At 48.5% G+C, this 19,370-nt stretch overlaps 1 protein-coding gene across 7 annotated transcripts; it reads right to left on the reverse strand.

The window, feature by feature from the left end:
* Nucleotides 1-1,405: 1,405 nt before the first annotated feature.
* Nucleotides 1,406-18,295, reverse strand: LOC123344196 (hydroxyacylglutathione hydrolase-like protein). Of its 7 annotated transcripts, none has more exons than XM_044980107.1 (9): nucleotides 18,194-18,295; nucleotides 16,217-16,352; nucleotides 11,021-11,085; nucleotides 9,782-9,899; nucleotides 7,067-7,175; nucleotides 6,384-6,487; nucleotides 5,168-5,269; nucleotides 4,859-4,938; nucleotides 1,406-4,258 (listed from the first exon to the last, which is right to left on the reverse strand). In XM_044980107.1, the coding sequence occupies exons 2-9, from the start codon at nucleotides 16,319-16,321 to the stop codon at nucleotides 4,093-4,095; spliced, it is 849 nt and encodes a 282-aa protein (XP_044836042.1). In that variant the 5' UTR covers nucleotides 16,322-16,352; nucleotides 18,194-18,295; the 3' UTR covers nucleotides 1,406-4,092. The 7 variants fall into 7 exon arrangements, with proteins under 7 accessions (XP_044836042.1, XP_044836043.1, XP_044836038.1 ...); XM_044980108.1 differs by lacking the exon at nucleotides 18,194-18,295 and adding an exon at nucleotides 17,885-17,936; XM_044980103.1 differs by lacking the exon at nucleotides 18,194-18,295 and adding an exon at nucleotides 17,414-17,590.
* Between the last annotated feature and the right edge of the window lie 1,075 nt (nucleotides 18,296-19,370).

A 19,370-nucleotide genomic window follows, 5' to 3' on the forward strand; every position in this document is an offset into this window, starting at 1 on the left:
GAATGGGGCCTCTGGCTGCTACTGTAATACAAATACTAAGACCAGAATATTAAGCCTGGTAGAGCAGAGAAGAATCGAGGGCAGTAACTTACCAGAAGGAATATCATGGTAGTGAGTATAAAGTCTCTTTGTATTTAACACAAAGCCCCAACCCATCTTAAGCAAAATTACTGGTCTACTTGCCTTGGAACATGTGGGCTCTGGTTTGTTTGTTTAGAAACATGTACCTTAAATGTGCTGATTTTGCTTATGGGCATTCTGAGAACTCTTCATGTTAAACAGGGTAAACACCTTTTTATTTCATTTGAGCTCACTGTGAATTTCTAATTTCCTACTAGATTTCTTTACTTAGTATGGGCTAAGAATTCTTTGACCCTCACTTAACAATGGCTTAAGGGATACTGTCAGGTTTGAAAAAATTAAAATACTTCCAGGTACTGTACCTGCCACCCTTTGTGGGTTTACAATCACATGTTCCCATATTTAAAAATGCTTCTTCCCCACCCTGCTGGGTATGAAACCCACAGAGCAAAAGGAAGGTAACTGACTCTAGAGAAAGTGCTGTGAAGTGCACACAATGTAGAAATTCTCTTCCAGTGAATCATTTTACATATTACTTTCACCCATACTATACAGACCTTAAAGGGACACACAAAAGTCCCACACAAAACACAACAGACCTTCCTGTCGCTTTTTGGTTAAACCCTGACCAACAAATTGGGTTTCTTTTGATAGCTTTTAAGCAGCAAACTACACTCCAATCTAAGCCAGGCCTTGAGAAGCTGTTAGAAATCCTCCTTGAGGGAGCTTAGGCTCTGGGCCTACAAATGCTTTATGCACATGGTTAACTTTATGCATCCAAGTAGTCCCACTGAAGTCAATAGGAGTACTCGGGTGTAAGCATGCAGATGTGGAGGAGAGGAGCACTACACTTTTTGTAAAAACAAATGTTTTATATGCAACTTAAATTTTGTTTACTTACAATGCTTTGATGAAGCCAGTATCTTTTGCATGCCTGGGTTCCTGCCTTTCAAATAAGATGACATGGGCCTAATGCAGAATAGGGATAATTAGGTAGCCGGGAGAAAGATGCCATTTCACTTATCTTCTAGCAAAGCAGAAGTTGACTGGCCTTTTGGTGGGACAATGTATAATATTTAAAAATCTCAAACTCCTCCCAGTTCAGATCACTGAAGTATTCATGCTGACATGTTTCTATTTGTTAGTTTTGGTCCTAATCAGATCAAACTAGCAACAGATCTACCTCCATCTTGTGAAAAGCAAAGTTGTAAAATACAATGATTGCCTTTTATACCTGTAAAGAAAAGTCTTTTCTCTTTCTGCCTCATTTTTTAAAGTAATCCAGTGTTTACCAAAAATAAACTATCAGTAACATGCACAACTGTCAAAGTTTAAAAAAAAATCAAAGCTTTATTTAAAGTTGTCATTACAATCTACTAGCAAGTACACTGTGCTCATCTCACAAGACTCCCACGTTGCTCTTCTCTCCTGTTTTGTAAGTAGGGGACTAGTTTCAGTGAATACCTTCTCAGGCATAGTTTTACATATAGTATTCCATTAAAACGGTAGGTTTTAATTACAGCAAGACACGTGAATTCTAGTGTTAAATGATGCAATTCAAAATTTAGTACACAAGTGCTATAACTCAAACTCTGCCAAAGTGCAAAACACCCAAGTTCTATTTCTATTTGAAATGTGCAATCCTCATTAGGCATATACACATAAAATGTTAATTAGCTAGTGCGGTGTAAAATTAGCCCATTAGTAATCTGCATTTTGTTTTGCTACCCGTTTACAAGAGCTAATTCTACACAGCAGTAAAACAATCTTAAAGTTGTACATTCAGTGGTTGTTAGCATCAAAGTGTGAGATGTTGGGCAGATCTACACATGAGCTGTACTGTGCAAACAGTATGGAGACAATTATATTGGTATATTTTTTTAAAAACCCACACTCCTAGCTCACAGTACATAAAAGAAAAATCAGGTCAACTATAATCCAGTGCCAAGAACTATCAAGTTTAATCAAAGCCACGTGAAAAGTTTTACAGTAGATGTTTTAGTGGGCCCAATCTGCGTTCCTTTGTGTTCTCATTCACCTGTGTGAAGTAGGTGTAAAAATCACTGCAATTTTAATGGAGTGATGCGTACACCTACTGTTGCACTTTGGTGTGAACAGTAACTCATAGTGGAGAATGAGGCCTGCTAGTTAAAGCTGTGGAATCATGAAACAGAGCAACTTGCTCCCTAGAACTGCTCCATCTAATCAGGGTATGTGGATTTTCACAGCTGTTTACAGAGCTACTCTAGATTTTCTTTCAAAGGAAACAATTCAAATATTGTAATAAAGCACTCTGGTGCCTTGCAAACTTAAGTACTATACACAGTTTTCAGATTGTTAAAAATAATACTGCAATTTAAAAAAAAAAAAAAACTAGAATTGGAAGGCTGATAATTTTTTTTAAAAAGCTGATAATTTTTACTACTTAAAAAAAAAAGTGGTGATGCAAATACAAGTTCTTCCAAATTTCTTCCCCTTTCCACTATGTTAAACAGGCATGTGGGAGGGGATGACTCTTTGATGTTCTATAGTGGGAGAAAAGCAGCAAAACAGATGCTGCTTACTGACCCAAGGCCCGGATGCTGCAGACATGGATGTGCTTAATTTCATGGATGTGAATAATCCCCTAGTCAATTGCACAGAATTAAAATGTGCACAAGTCTGCACAGGCTTTTAACTGTGGTTCCTTAATCTGCCTCTGCTGGTACAGGGAGCGTGTATAAGCATATTTTCAGACTAGGAGACATGGGGAGGTGATCCATCAGGCCTTATGCACAAGCAACTCCCCGTGAAGTCTTGCTTTGAAGGACCACAGAACCTGGGCTCCACTTTAAAGCATTTTGGGGGGTTAATGTGTTCAGAAGCCCATGCTATGGCCTTACTAATTGTTTTGCAAATCCTATAACATTTTTGATTTAGGATTGTTAAAAACCAGGTTTGTTTGTTTTTTTAAACACTGCTTTTGACAGATATTCCTAAATATTAAGCAAAAAGACAATTCCCCTCCAACCCACTCATTCCAATTACCCTGCTGCTAGGTTCAGCTTGCTGTGACTGAGTGATACGTTTTTACCTTCCACACTATAATTCTATTACATGAAACCTTGTCAAGGTGGCAGAGGGCCAGTGTCGGCACCTCTAAAAGATACACTGCTTTATATACTCAATATACATGCAGCTGCCAGATGACACTACAAAGGGGCCCACTCACTGCCCGTTTTCATTTTCTGGAGAGAATGGTCTTCAGTTAAGGGGAGGTGGGCACAGAAATCAGCACTTTCAAGTTTCTTAGTTATAGTTTGGGAGAGTCACTGGTGACAAGGACAGCCACGGCTTAGTGCAAAATAGTGTTTTTTCTAATGCTACATTGGTACACAGAATAGTTTTGTTCCATTCAGAGAGCAGCCCCTCCCCCAGTAATTACTAGAAGAATTAAAAATTTTAGATGTCCCCAAAATATCTTGTTTTGAGGAGCAACAAAACAGCCTTTTAAAAACAGGACTAGCTCTGGGCAGAAGTGTTCCACGTAGAACCCTTACGTTTCCCTATTCAGCTTTCCGTGTTTTCCAGAAGCCCACAGTTTACTTCCAGGTACAAAAGCGAACCCGGTTCTTACATCGCCCCTTTCAAGAGGCAGGGCTCAGAGAATCAGACTCTTCTCAGAGGAGGAATTGCTTAGGGTGGTTAACACGTACAGCTAGAAGTGAGGGGGTCAAAAGGAGTAAAGAGAAAAGCTAGGCTGAATAACAAGCCCCACTTCCCAGCAGCGAGGCCCAGGCAGTAAGGGAAGCTCCAGTGGCCAAGTCATTTAAAGCCAGACAGGACAGAGCCCTACACAACGTGCTGCGGAGAACAATCCTTGCCCAGCTGGGAGACAGCCTGGCCTAACAGGCCTCCCCCACGACGACAATCAGGATACTGCAGTTTGGTAAAAGGCCTTGCCCTCACTGTGGCCTTGGTTGCGTTTATATATTGGCACAAAATAAACGATCCGACAAACCCGGCTGCACTTCACTTCTTCCCCATGAAGGGGCCGAAGAGTCCCCACTCGAACGCCAGCATGGCCTGAGGGGTCAGCCTCTCTTTGGGCTTCTTGAAGTTATCCTTCTCTGTGCGGAGAGCTCGCAGCACGTCCACCGGAGCCGCCTTGCCAGTGAATTGCTGCACGGATTCTTCCCTGCAAGTTAAAGCGACACCCGTTGTGTGCCCCGTGCACAGCAGCAAAGGGAAGCAAGACTCGAGGCCAAGTTTGGTTTTCTGGGACTCCGGTGGCCACCTGGAGTCTTGTTTTTAGAGACTCCCTTTGGCTTTACAGCAGAGTAACAACAGAAGCTGGTTGTAGTCTGTCTCCTCCCACCACCCTCACTGATAGGGAGCAGGGAGCCGGTGTGTGTGTGGGGTTATCTTCTTCCCTTATATCTCTGTAGAGGGCTGGCTAGGAATGAGTTATCCTGGATGGGGAGCTAGGGGGAGATGAGACCCCCCCCACCCCACCCGATGCTTCTCGTACTGGTGGGAGGGCAAAATTTCCCTTCCCCTGTGAGTCACCAAGTGAAAGGTCTGTTTCTGGAGGGCAGGAAAAGCAGCAGCATTCCTAGGCCTGGGGAAAGAGTGCTCCCCTGCTTTGTGCGCTCGGCCCGGTCGGGACAGGGCAATGCTACGGGGCGTCTCCATTCCCATGGCTGACGCGGAGCCCGCTGTCCCCTCACACTCAACTGGGCCTGCCAGCGAGGCCCCTAGTGCCCGGGGACTGCGGGAGGCACAGAACTCTACTCACGAGACCCGCAGAAAGGGATTGTAGTGGAACTCCTCCTGCAGGGTGGAGGGCACCGTGGGCAAGTCCTCGTCGTCTCGGAGCTGGGGAGAAACCACAGACTCGTTCAGCGTATGGAGACCGTCCCCAGCACTGAGCTCACGGAGAATATCAGAGGCAGATGCTTAGAGGCTCCTAGACATTATGGGGACAGGCACCTTAAACACACAGACCGATTAGAGGGGCAACAAATCCAGCGTTCGCAGAACTCAACGTTCGTTCCAGCCTCCCCTTCCCACGGGGACTCTCCGCTTCGGCAGGGGAAACACCTACTTTTGCCCAAGCGAGTTTCTTTTTCACACTCTCGTTCTCCGGTTCCACTTTCAAAGCAAACTTGAGATTCCTCACGGTGTACTCGTGCCCACAGAACACTTTCTGCAACGCAAACGAGACAATGCACCTTTATGGCCTACACATCCCCCTGGGCGTGGTACCTCCCCACCCAGGATAGCCCCTCTTGAGCAGCATCCCAGCGGCAGAGACCCCAGGTGGGCTCTGGGGACTAGCGTTCCCTCCTATAGAGGAGTCTGGATGTGGAACCCCCTCAGCCAGAGCCACAGGCCGCTGGTCTTCAGGGTGCAGCACAGAGCTCTGCTGGTTGGCCAAGCAGCTGCTTGACCTTGGGCGGAGATTCTGGAGGGCTCGTCTCTCTAGTGGGCTGGGGGTCCTACCGGGGGAGGATGCATTTAATGCATGTCGTTTGCCCACTGCAATTAATGCAGGGAGAAGCAGCTGCCTGGGGAGAGCTCTGGGCCTGATCCCCATAGTCACAGTGTCTAGGAATGATTTGCGGGGAGCTCTCTGGCTTGTGTTACGTAGGAGGTCAGACTAGATTATCACCGTGGTCCCTCTGACCTTGGAATCTCTCTCTCTCATGCTGAGGGGACGGTGGGAAGTAGACGCTGCTGGAGAGTTCTGGGCCCAGTCCCCACACTCATGGAGCAGCTCCTGCTGAGGGGAGTGGCCAGAAGTAGCTGCCTGAGCAGAGCACACATCTCCCTCAGGGCTCATCCCTGTCTTTTTGGGGAGACCTACCGCCTTGGGTCAGGTCTCCACAGTCACAGAACAGCTCACAGGTGCAGGGGAGCCTGCGGAGGGGTATGTAGCCCTGACCCAACTGGCTGACAGTGAAAAGGCCAGGTCACCTTGGCCCGCAGAGCTTGTCCTTTAGGCCTACAAGCCCCAGAAATTGGCCAGAGGTGACCAAAGCAGAGAAGCCACCCAGCTACGATCTCACAACGTCAAATCCGCACTGCGGCCATTCCGGTCACAGAGTGGCATTTGGCCAACGTGTCAAATTGCAAAAGGCTGGTGGCCAGCCAGAGAAAATCCGGACAGCGCACGTTGCTCAGGCAGATTGAGACGCCTGTTGGCGCCCTTGCGCTGCGGGCATAAAGCTCTGGCCTGCCTGCTCTGAGACACAGAAACGGAGATGAAGGGAAATAGGGGAGAGGGCCCAGGCACCCCCTGAAATAGGCACAACACTCACAGTGTCCTTCGGCAAAGCACCCAGGATTTCAGTCAGGTTCTTGTACATCTGCTCAGCCGTCCCTTCAAAGAACTTCCCACAGCCACCGATGAACAAGGTGTCACCTGCACGGGGAAACACGTCACCTTATTTGGGGGAGGGCAGGGAGGTTCTGCCTGCAGGGCAGGTGGGTGGCATGTGGCCAGGGGCTGATGCCTGGGGGAAGCCCACCCTGCCGTTGTATCTGTGCCGAGGGCGAATAGGACTTTACTCCCCAGGGCTGGCAGTCAGGCACTTTTTGCTGGTCTAGTGGGCAGGGCACCTATTCCTACCTCTGCCACAGGCTTCCTCTCTGCTCTTGGGCAAGTCACTTAGGCATATAAATACCCCAGAGGATCTGGACCTCTGGGCTACAGTTCCCCATCCACACAATGCAGATAACAGCTATGCCCTGCCACCGACCCTGCAGGGATGGGGGCCAGATAAGGATCTAGACAGACATCACTTTAAAGGAAAACAAATCCCGTCTTGCTCAGGCTTACTCTTAAAATGATAGTCCCATGCAGACCGCAGAGGAATCTAAATGATTCTGGGTAGAATAGTAGTCTAATGATAAGTCCCCCCACGTAGCTCATTCAAAGAGATCCCAATCAGAGACTGAGACATTTCAGCTCCTGCTGGCTTCTCAAGAAGGTGCTGAATACCTGAAAAGAGGGCTGGAGCATCTGGGGAATTCTCTTCCCACATGAAATAACACATATGGCCTGATGTATGGCACGGCGTGAACAGGCACCTCACGTTAATATCTCCGAACTGCAGAGAAAAAGGGGCAATCCAGGTTGGTAAGACACAGGGGATTTCCATTGTTGGTATTATCACTGCACCTAAGGACCCTACTCAAGGACCGGAACCTCACTGGGTGCTGCATAAACACAGAGCAAAGAGATGGTCCCTGCCCCAGAGAGCTTCCCAACAAAGCAATATGGACTTCCCTTCTTCACGACATGATGCTACAGCAAATCAGGTTACTTCCACCCCGGACGGGATCTGCTAGCTGATGTTTTTCAGAATCATAGACGTTTAGGGTTGGAAGAGACCTCAGGAGGTATCTAGTCCAACCCCCTGCTCAAAGCAGGACCAACCCCAACTAAATCATCCCAGCCAGGGCTTTGTCAAGCCTGACCTTAAAAACTTCTAAGGATGGAGTTCCACCACCTCCCTAGGGAACCCATTCCAGTGCTTCACCACCCTACTAGTGAAAAAGTTTTTCCTAATATCCAACCTAAACCTCCCCCACTGCAACTTGAGACCATTGCTTCTTGTTCTGTCATCTGCCACCACTGAGAACAGCCGAGCTCCATCCTCTTTGGAATCCCCCTTCAGGTAGTTGAAAGCAGCTATCAAATCCCTCCTCACTCTTCTCTTCTGCAAACTAAACAATCCCAGTTCCCTCAGCCTCTCCTCGTAAGTCATGTGCCCCAGACCCCTAATCATTTTCATTGCCCTCCACAGGACTCTCTCCAATTTGTCCACATCCCTTCTGTAGTGGGGGGACCAAAACTGGACACAATACTCCAGATGTGGCCTCACCAGCACCTAATAGAGGAGAATAATCACTTCCCTCAGTCTGCAACGCTCCTACTAATTCAGCCCAATTTGCCGTTGGCCTTCATGCAGGGCTGGCTCCATGCACCAGCCCAGCAAGCAGCTGTTTGGGGCGGCCAACGGTCCGGGTCTTCAGCAGCATGTCCCTCACTCCCTCTCGGAGCGAAGGACCAGCAACTGAATTGCCACCGAAGACTGAAGCGGCAGCGGTAGAGCTGCAGATCGTGACTGCGGCTTTTTTTTTTTTTTCTGCTTGGGGCAGCAAAAACCCTGGAGCCAGCCCTGCCTTCTTGGCAACAAGGGCACACTGCTGACTCATATCCAGCTTCTCGTCCACTGTAATCCCCAGGTCCTTTTCTGCAGAACTGCGGCTTAGCCAGTCGGTCCCCAGCCTGTAGCAGTGCCTGGGATTCTTCCGTCCTTGTTGAACCTCACAAGGTTTCTTTTGGCCCAATCCTCCAGTTTGTCTAGGTCCCTCTGGACCCTATTGCTACCGTTCCAGCATATCTACCTCTCTCCCCAGCTTAGAGTCATCTGCGAACTTGCCGAGGGTGCAATTAACCCCTGTCACTCACCCTTACCGCCGATAAAAAGTGGGGAGCCATGACCCCTGCCTCCCCCATGTTCTGGCACCCCTGCCCCTCCCTCACCTGAATAACTAGATGACTCACGATGGAAATGGGGCAATCAAAAGATAAATTCCCAAAGACAGACATGTAAGAATATTTTCCACGTTCCCCAGCTGCTAATGCCAAAGATGATGCAGGACAATAAGTGACAATTATGCTTGGTATTTATAAGGCATTTTTCCTCTTCCTGGCATTTCACCAACAGGACAAATATTAGCAAATTAAGATTCACAACAGATGGATATTATCCCTGTGTTACACGTGGGGAAATTTAGATTAGGAATTGGTAGTTTCTGGCTCGCAGGCCTGTGCTCACGTCCATCCCAGAGTATATAAAGCCAGCTATGAAGTTTGTCCACAGGATCTATTTGAACAAAGGCAGGCTGCAAAATGTCTGGCTCTTGGTTGACTGGCAATGTTCAGATCTAGGAGTTTGGTTCAATCCATTTAAAAGAAAAGGGTCATTTGTAAAATTCAGATCTGCATTTGGATTTCAAAGAGTCCCAGTCTCCCAGAGCAAAGCTTTCCAGCAGAGGCTCCGCATGTGGATTTATTACCTTGGGAAAATGCTACCATCTACTGGCTATTTGTTCAAAGTGAGACTCTGCTGCAGAGAAAGCTGGCAGCAATACACCAGGGAAGGTTTTTGATGCTGGATCCTAGCGCCGTCCCCCTTGCAGCAATCCCAGAGATTCCCATGCACACCAGAGCAGAGACAGACCTAAATGAATTAGTAGTTGGTCTCCGGGAGCAACTGACAGGCAGCAGCTGTAATTTTTAGCTTCCTCACTGTTCCCCCAGCCACAACAGCGGGTTACACAACACAGCAGGAAAAACCAAAGACATTAAGAGTGTGTGTAGTGGGAGCATGGACCGAATCCTTCCCTTGGTTACACCCCTACAATCTCATGCACATTCGACGCAGGACAAGCAAAGGACTCTCTCTCTTGCTCTCAATCTGCTCCTCGTTCTCACACTGACTCACTGCAGGTCTTTGGGCACATCACTTCCTAGCTCTGTCCTTCACCATTGCCCTCAGTAAAACAGGGATCCCGACACCGACTGCCCCGCCAGGGCTCAGGACGTGTCATTCAATCACGCGCGTAAAGAGCTTTGAGATCCGGGGGGGGCGTTAAGCGAGACAAGAGCAACAACAACATTAATAATAAACCTCCAGTCTTGTACCTTTAACTCCTCGTTGTGAGTCACCTTGTGCGTCAAGGCTCCAATCCGCTCATCCGCCCCGTACACCTGCAGCTCTGGATACACCTTAGCCAGTTCTTCGTTTCCTCGGGCGTGGTCCCTTCACAGACAGGGAGCGAGATTAGTGTCTCCGCAATACACTCAGCATTTACGGATCCCCCAGAGGAAAGGGGAGGGCAAAACGAGTCTCGGGCTCCTGCATCAATGAAACCCTAGGGGCGCGGGGACAGCCCTGGAGTGTGTTGCCACACGAAAGATCCCGTGACTCAAGATTTCAGAGCATGAAAAAGGGCCACCTGACATTCTGGAACAGGACACAACTTATCCGTATGTGAGCACAGCGGCCCAACAAAACTGTTCTGCATTCGGGACCCAAAACTGGGAAGCACCGAGAGCACTCGGCTTCCACCTCGCAGGATCAGGTCCCCTGATATCGCACAGATCACAGTGTGTTGCTGTCATGTCTTACGAGCAGGGATTTCTGCACAGCTCTTCCCCCGAGCCTCCTGCACTCTGATGAGAATACTAAGAACATAAGAATGGCCGCACTGGCTCAGACCAAAGGTCCATCGATCTAGTCCAGTGTCTTGTCTCCCGACATTGGCTTCAGAGGGAATGAACAGAACAGGGCAATCATCAAATGATCCATCCCATCGTCCAGTCCTAGCTTCTGGCAGTTACGAGGTTTAGGCAGGGCCGCCCAGAGGATTCAGGGGGCCTGGGGCAAAGCGGGGGAGAGGACATAAATTGCCCCACTCCCCCCCCCCAGGGTGGCCCTGGGTTTAGGGCACCTGAAGCATGGGGTTGCGTCCCCAGCCATCTTGGCTAATAGCCACTGACAGACCCATCCTTCACAATACCCCGGCAACAAGTTCCACAGATTGACTGTGTGTTGTGTGAAGAAGTACTTCACTGTGTGTGTTTTAAACCTGCTGCCTGTTAATTTCATCGGGTGACCCCCTGGTTCTTGTGTTACGCGCAGGGTAAATAACACTTCCTTAGTCACCGTCTCCCATCATTTGTGATTTTATAGACCTCTATCATATCCCCCCCCACTCCCCCCGCCCCAGTCATCTCTTTTCTAAGCTGAACAGCTGCAGGCTTTTTAATCTCTCCTCATATGGAAGCTGTTCCATATCCATAATCATATTTCTTGCCCTTCTCTGCACCTTTTCCATTTCTAACATACAGCACTGTTCCTTTATTCTCCACAGCACTTACCAATGGTGATGGGTGGTCAGAATTGCTTTAAGTGTAACGCCTTCTTTTCTGACAATTTCTAGTAACTAAAATGGGAGGAAAAAAAGTCACGTCAAAGAGCATCGATTTTAAAAAGATTCTAGCTACTAACCTGTGTCAGAAAGTTAATCATTAAAGCCCCTAAAGACAATCTTAGAAGCCTTGTTGCTCTCTGAAACCTGACTCTGCAAAACTAGCATCATGCAGGGTCTCCCAGTGACTTCAGATGATCTGTGAACAGATCACATTTGAAGAGGCAGCCCTGCAAACTCACCCTGCGATCGGAATAATACCTGGCGACGGAAAGGCAGCGTAAAAAACATCTGACACACAAAAAGCCACACGTACAAGAAACAAGGTGCAGCCTCTTGGGATGGGTTTTCATGCAACATAGTATTAAATGTTGTCAAATGCTATTTAATTTATAAATCAGAACCCAGCATCAGTGAGACAGGTAAGTGATGGATATTTTTGTTATAAGAAAGAGGTAACCAGAACAGTAGGTCTCTGCCTGGCATTTTGAACGTGAGCAAATAATACTATACCCAGCTCCTGACTGCCCCTCTCCTGGGAATAAAAAGAAGCCCTTAGTGCATCATGTATCTTCCTATCACTGTGAGCTTCCATAAACTCTTTCGAGATGTCTTATAGCAAATGTCACAAACTCAGCCCATTTCTGGTAGGATCTTTAAGCACAATGCCTTCAGGAATTCCCTAGAACGTGGGGGAATCCACTCTGTGATCACGGACAGATCAGATTGGGGTAACTCACACTACACCACTGGAAATCCAACTGCAAATATGCCCCTAATTCAAATCCCCCCTCCCAAATATTCCCAGTGTTGATATTGACAGGGATTCCTACCAATCAGGAGATTGTGATATTGGCTTCCACTTGTGCAATAGCGCTTTATGGCCCAATTTGCATAAATGTGTGCACAAAACTGTATGCATGACATTTGCACGTGCAATCACAGCTCCTCCAGGCACCAATTATGTGCATGCCTTTTCACATCTGCAAATATGTAAGTCTGGCCTTTGGTTATTTGCATCATTTCGGTCTGATTAAGAGTCAAACTGTGATCAAAAAGGATGCAGGGCACAAGAAGGGTGCCAAGGGCAACCCAACTGCAGGAGAGAACGGACTGCCCAGAGGCAGCGATGCTATCAGCATGACCACCCCAAAGGTGACGAGGAGGTGAGGCATAGCCCCACTCTCTCCCACCCAGCCCTGGAGAGGAATGCACCCTGCACCCCTTTTAGGGATACAGCAGCAGCCATACCCCCCCACGCTCCCTGGAGGCATCATGCTTCAGAAATGGAGACAGATCCTCCCCCCTGCCCAGCCAGTGGCTGTACTTGATGGCCAGGTTGGCAGTGGATGAAGTCAGGCAGATGCAAGCTGGGTTGCTATAAACGGATGCTTTTTCCACGCTGCTAAGCCCAGTAGCTCCAACCTGCTGCACCATGATTAGCTGCCAGTCCCAAGGCCAGCTAAAGCAGGGAGAGTTGAGTGCAAGACTAACCCCTAGCAAAAACAAAACAAAACAAAAACAAACACCACAACAATCCAAACTCTTCACTGGTTATAGAAACAGAACCAGGCTGCCATTCCGGTGGAAAGGAACACTACCAACCCCTCGTGCTGCATGAAGCCTCCTGCTGGAGGGCAGTCTCTGGAAGCTTGATGCTATTAGCAAGAAAACACTTCAGAGTTGGCAAGTGGCATGCAATCGCACGGATCACGAGGGAGATGGACAACTATAGACTCAAAATCCTGGGCGTCAGTGAGAGAGGAGCGATAGGTGTGGATAAGAAATGCGTCGAGCAAGAGGAGACACTTCTCCTTTGCTCAGGGCACAGCACCACCACCACACAGGGAGCAGCGCTCAACACAACACATTCTGTGGGGGAAAAAAATCATTCATCAACTGCAGTCTATCAACCAGTGCAACGTAGACGCCAAACTCCAATCCAGAGGCCTAAAGATATCAATCAGTGCCCTGCTCCAGGAGAGGAACACCGCGATGACGATAAGGAGAAGTTCTACAATTGCCTCTGATGTGTGATTGACAGAATACCCAAACGTGACTTACTCCTTGTCACGGGCGACTTTAATGCTAGAGTAGGATGTGATCACCAAGGTATGGAAAGAGCAACAGGGAGCGTGGGCTGGGAACCATTAACCAAAACGGCAACAGACTCATTGAACTGTGTTTGGTCACCAACCTAGGTCTTGCAAGTAGCCTGGTCCCTCACAAAGACATAGAAGAAAACACATGGAATTTGTCAGATGGCAAAATGAAAAATCAGATCGCCCACAACTGCATTAGCTGAAGATGGAGGTAATCTGTCCAAGACCTAAGAGCACACTGAGCAGCAGATGTTCACAGCAACCACAATCTTTGCATTGCTAAACCGAAATTAAAACAGAGGAAGATCAACTTTAAACAGAAAGTGGTAAAGAAAAGCAACAGTACAAAACTGAAAACAAGGAGTCCCATGAGAAATTCCGGTGTGAACTAAGGAACAGATCGCAGGCACTGACGGAGGCAAGGTAAGGTGATACACAGAATGGGCCTGAAGAAAAACGGGCAGCACTCAGAGACAATGTGATTCAAGCTGTACCAGTCACAGCTGGATATCAACACAGACAGAGCAAGAACTGGATAAGCCAAGAGACTTGGGTCTCAGCAAGGAAAGGAAAACTCCTGAATTCTAAGGCAAACAAACTATTGGGAAAGGTAAAGGAGGAGGATCAGAAAGCAGACAAAGCAGTGACAAGCAGCCGAATGAGAGAGAAACGGAGATAGGTTGAAGACCTAGCAGCAGAAGCTGCTGCTTTGATAGGAAACCACAGAGCCACTTATCAAGTGACTAAAACCCTGCGTGGAAATTTCAGAACAGGACATGGGCCAATAAGAAGCAAAGACCAAAGAACGCTTACAACTGAGGTAGAACTGAAAAGCAGATAGGCTGAGGCTGAGGATTTCGAAGAAATCCTCAATAGACCCCGCTCCACTTCAGCGTCCGATGTTGATGAAATACACGGACCTGATCAACTTGACTTTAACATCAGTCACTAGAGAAATATCAGAAGTGGAGGCTGCAATCACAAAGCTGAAAAGACACAACGCAGCAAGAGATGATCAAATTCCAGCAGAAATGCTCAACGTAGTTGATACCACCGTCCTAACGAAACTGACAGAGCTGTTCAGGAGGGGTCTTTTTTTCCCTAAACTTGGTTGACCAGTGGAAACCTGGAATCATTGTCAGAATACCCCAAAAGGGTGATCTTACTGATTGTAACACCTGGAGAGGAGTTGTAGGGAAAGCCTTCTGCAATGATACTACACAGGATGAAAGAGGCAGTGGATGCAAAGATTAGGGAAGGCCAGACTGGATTCAGGCCCAAGAGATCCTGGGTAGATCAGATATTCACACTAAGGACCATCACAGAGGAATGCGTAGAATGGCAATCTCCCCTCTTCATCAATTGCATTGATTTTCAAAAGCCTTGCACAAGACTGTGGAATATTCTTCAATCCTACAGAATCCCGGCTGAAGCTGTCAAGATCATCAAGGAAGTGATTTCCCTTGGTACTTGCAGTATTTATCCCTTTAGTGTAAAGAACGCAGCACACAATGTGGAAATGTATCAGAAACCCAGGCCTTCCGATGAACTCGGCCTGGGTGGAGCTCTGTACTACTGAGGTTCTGCATTGGAGCAAGGATCAGCCTACCTGGCGCTCAATGCAGAATGGAGGCTTCTCTTATCAGAAGGTGCATCTGCACGGCTATAAAAGACCTGTGGCACAGCCACCCTGGCTCAGCTGACTCGGGCTAGCAGGGCTCTGGCTGCGGGGCTAAACATTGCAATGTAGATGTCTAGACTTGGGCTGGAGCCCAGGCTCGGAGACCCTATGAAGAGGGAGGCTCCAGCCTGAGCCCAAACATCTACTCGGCAGTTTTTACTCCCACTGCCCAAGGCAACTGACCCAGGCTCTGTCACTTGGCGCCCCAGGTTTTTATTACCGTGTCGATAAGAACGGATCCCCAGCATTTCCATCTCGTCATTAATGCTGCTGGTTTGCTTTTGTTCCTCCAAAGCTCACAAATCACAAGTCAGGCCTCAAAAATCATGAGATTGTTTTAAAAACAGATGATCTGTAAGCCAATTAAATAATTTTAATAAAATAATTTATTAAAAACAATTAATAATTTAAAAACTACTTTGGGATTTTTCTCTTTGCCTCCTGGTTTGTGAGAATCTAGGGTCAGATTTTCAAGCTCTTCCCCAAACCATGAAGAGGACTAGAAGTTTTCATTTAAAAAACAATTAAGCTGAAATTCTCACATAATGATATGACTCCAGCAGCATCACTCCAAAACCCTAGTCTTGCCAGGCCCACAATAAAAATCACAAGAGTTGGCAACACTCCATTTTGGATAATGAAACAGGCCAGTTTCACATTTGCTTCTAGTTAGTTTCATTTTCTATCCTCTCCACTAGCACAAGACTGTTCTTGCCGTTTGGGTGTCCAGCACTGCAAGGCAAAGTGTGAATCAAGAAAATCGAAACAAAAACATTTTCACTTCAATTTTAAAAAAATTATTTAAGGCACTTCTGTTTGGTTTAGGTTGTGTAACATCTTTTTTGAGCGTTTCCCCTAAAACAATATAGATTTTGGGCCTAAGCCATAGTCAAGTGTCATTTTACAGCACACAGTTGCAGTCCCAGGGTCCATCCTGCAGACTCACACTGAGTAACTTTTAATCCTGCAAACAAACAAAGAAGCATTTACAAGATTGGGCCTCGTTTGTACAGCACCTGGCACAACAGGACCCAATGGGACTGGGAACTTTAGGCACTATCGCAATACACATGTTTAATAAATACAGTTGCTTCTTGTTTTTTCCTGATCGTAACTTTCCACTGAACTCAGCCCTGCTGCAGGCATCCATCCAACCTGGAATAATTAGCTCCCATAGCTCCTATTTTGTGTGTCACTACATGCTCCTAGTGGAAGCCAAACTAACACAACACTAACCATTCTCAGAGCTCTAGATTCCTTCCTTTAGTGTCTACAAACAAGCCAGCCTGCTCTGAACAGAAGTCTCAAGCCAGGACCAGCTGTCCTTTACTTCAAGGCTTTAAGTAGCAAAATTCCAAGTTACCCTCTTGGGAACAGACGCGTCCACTACAACTGCTTCCTTGGTGTTTTCTTCAATGACCAAGTACATGTAGTTATCTTCCAAGACTGAAATCACTTTGACCTTCATAGTCCCAGGGTTGTGAAGCTACACATGGGAGCTGTAAGGGAAATTACATTATTTTAGAACCATCCCATATAATTAAAAAAAAAAATCTATCCAGCAGCCTCAGAAACATTTAGAACAAGGTCCCGAGCACAGAGCAGCACCACAACAGCTCCAAGTCCCAGCCCTCCTGTGTCTGTTTGCACAGACTTCACCTGTGGCAAACAAGCCCAGGACCGTGACTTCCTGGGACAGGAGCAACTCACCTATGGAGAACAGCCCTTTGCCTCTTGTCCTGCTCCACTCCCCTTGTAAATCGACAACACGGTGGCACCACAAGCCCTGCCCCGCTGCCCAGCTAACAGTTCCCATTGAGCTCATCTCATGTTTAATCCAGCTGAACTCACTGTTTTATCTCTAATTTGGGCTTTCTGGGGACTGTGAACATCCAAACTGCTGGACACAGATGCCTCAGGACTCAGAAAACTGGTCCACGTGGAAGGATCAGTCTAGTCTGGTTGAAGGCAGGGGGAGTCATAGGCGGACCACGGGCCAAAGCCAGACCACCAGGCACTTTTGAACGGACCCTGAAATCTTTTTATTTACTTACTATCATTACTGGGGGAGGGGGGCGTAAATGATTTTCTCTGGGGCCTAGACCTTGACCAAGAAATTTGGACTTTGATAAACCCTCATTGACTACACCTGGTTTAAGGTCTGAGCGCTGCAGCCACTCCTAATACACCTGTTCCCAGAAGGGGCCCCGGGCTAGCTGGAAATGAGTTCCCAGAATACAGGGTGGGAGAATTCATTAGACACATGGCAGCCCCCAGCCCACGCGCAAACCATCCCCCATCCCCGTGTGAACCCAGGTGCCAATCCCCCCCCGCCCCCAACAATGTGAAAATCCCCGGGCCCCCACATGCCCACCACCTCCTCCACCCATGTGCAAATGCATCAGCTGTCTGCTAGTGTCACCCCCATGCCCAAGTGCACCCCCTTTCACACGCGTGTGCAACGGACACCCCCTCCCCCCCCCGCGTGCAAACCCAGCCCGGCTCGCGGGTGACCGCTGCAGCCCCGGCCCCAGAGCCCGCCGCGCCCCGGGTTCGGTACCTGCTCGGGGCGGGGAGCTCCCTTCTCTGGGGCCCGGGGGACCGGGCAGACTGCGGGGACCGGGAGGGCCCGGCCGGCGGCTCGGAGCGTAGCCCTGTCACTGTGCGCCAGGACCCGCCCCTGGGCCCGGAGCCAGCGAGCCGCACCGGCCGCCTCCGTCCCCCGGGTCCCACCTCCCGGCCCGGGGATCAGGGCCCCCGCCGGAGCCCCGCGGTCCTGCCCATCACCTGCACTCGGCCCCGGTGCAACCTTGCAAACAGCTGCCGCCCGTTCTCCTGCGCTGCCCGGGCACCATGTGCATGACACCAGCAGCAGCTGCCTGCTTCTGGGGCTGCGCGGCCAGCTGCTGCGGGGCGGGGGCAGCAATTAACCCCCCCCTTGACCCTCCTCTTCCCCTCTCAACCCCCCCAGCCTCTGCCCAGCAGCCCAAACCCCTGGCCCAGGAGGACCCCCCCCCATTCCCCTCCTTACCTTACCCCTCCCCCTCCCTGGTGGCAAGTCTTGCCCTCAGCTGACAGGTGTGTCCTAGTCGCCAGCAGGTGAGGGCCCAGCCTGCGGCACGCTGCCCATGCAGAGCCCGCACGGGATGCTGGTTGTGGCAGGCTCCCAACCCTGACGTGCCTGGCTGCCAGTTACTGGAGCGCTGCAAGTGCTGCCGCATGTGCATCCAGCAACCCCCCCCCCAGTAAATTACATCTCTTGACCAGCAGCCAGCAAGAGAGTAGAGAAATGGGCCAGGTTGTCAAATCCTGGCCTGCTGGCAAGCCTGTGTCCGCGTACCTGCTTACAAGCCATGGCCTGGGGGGCCCCACATGGCTCTGCAGCCCATGCTGCCATGGTGGGGTCAAGGGGAAAAGCCATTTGACCTCACACTGGTGGCTGATTCTTCCAGGCCTCACGTCAGGACAGCTGTGTCACCTCGCCTCGTCATTTCCTCCCATCAGTACCTAGCTGTAAAAGGCAGAAATGTTAAATCCTCCACCATGTACCTGATCCCCTTAGCCCAATCCCTTCCAGCTACACTGGGACGGCCTGGCAGTGGGCAGCAAAACAATTTTGGGGGGAGGAGAGGGAAGGTCTTAAAATACTGTCAGTCCTCTGTGTGCCATGGAGAGGAAAAGAAACCTCAGCCTTCTCCCCTCAGCCTCAGCTTCTCCCACTCACCAACCACTTATCAACATAACCAGCTTGAAGCAGCAACCGTGCTGCTGGCCGCTTGCCGAAGCACATGCAAAGGGTTTTGCACCTAGAAAGAGCTTTCAACCCTGGGGCACAACATGTTATACCGCCCCATTTTACAGTTGGGGAAACTGAGGCAGAAGCTGAGTGCATATTTGTACAGCACCTAGCGCAACAGGGTCCTAATCCCTGCTTGGAGCCCTCAAGCATTACAGTACTACAAATAAATAATAAGTAATGGCTTGTCCATGTCAAACAAAAAGGCTGGGACAGGACCAAGCCTAGAACTCGGATCTCCTGAGGCCAGGGCGGGATTAAGGTATAAAATAACTAAGCTGCAGTTAAGGGCCTTGCAATATGAGGGGCCTCTAACAAAGAAAAAACTGACTCCATTTCAAATTTTATCAAAATCAGTTGATAAGTAAAGGAGATATGGGGAAAAGAAGATTCGCTCTAAATACAGACATTATCGTTCAAATATGACAAAAATATACACATCATTATTGACAGGCGAGAGGCCAGGTCTGAGGGAAAAAACGATAAAAGCACTTGTAAAATTAGTATTTCTATGAGTAAGTCTGCTATCAGTCTCCTAAGGCAGCATTTTGTAGGCCAGTTGCTACTGGTAAAATTCGGACTGTGCCTTCATAACTTATGAAAATAAATAAATAATCTCACCGTTGATAAAATCTGGCAAAATGTGAGGTTGGAGTTGGCAGTGTCGTGAAGCAATCCTGCCAAGCTCACACTCATGTTAGTGTGTTCTTTCTTCTTTTGA

This window comes from Mauremys mutica, chromosome 11 (assembly GCF_020497125.1).
Source record: "Mauremys mutica isolate MM-2020 ecotype Southern chromosome 11, ASM2049712v1, whole genome shotgun sequence".
Lineage (NCBI taxonomy): Eukaryota > Metazoa > Chordata > Testudines > Geoemydidae > Mauremys > Mauremys mutica.

Excerpts from the sequence above, each read along its gene's own strand:
- LOC123344196 (XM_044980107.1), bottom strand. The coding sequence starts at position 16,321 with ATGAAGGTCAAAGTGATTTCAGTCTTGGAAGATAACTACATGTACTTG. Across the intron at positions 5,270-6,383 it reads GTGCTTTGCCGAAGGACACT|AAAGTGTTCTGTGGGCACGA; the intron begins GTGAGTGTTGTG and ends TTTGCGTTGCAG. Across the intron at positions 4,259-4,858 it reads AATCCCTTTCTGCGGGTCTC|GGAAGAATCCGTGCAGCAAT; the intron begins GTGAGTAGAGTT and ends TTTAACTTGCAG.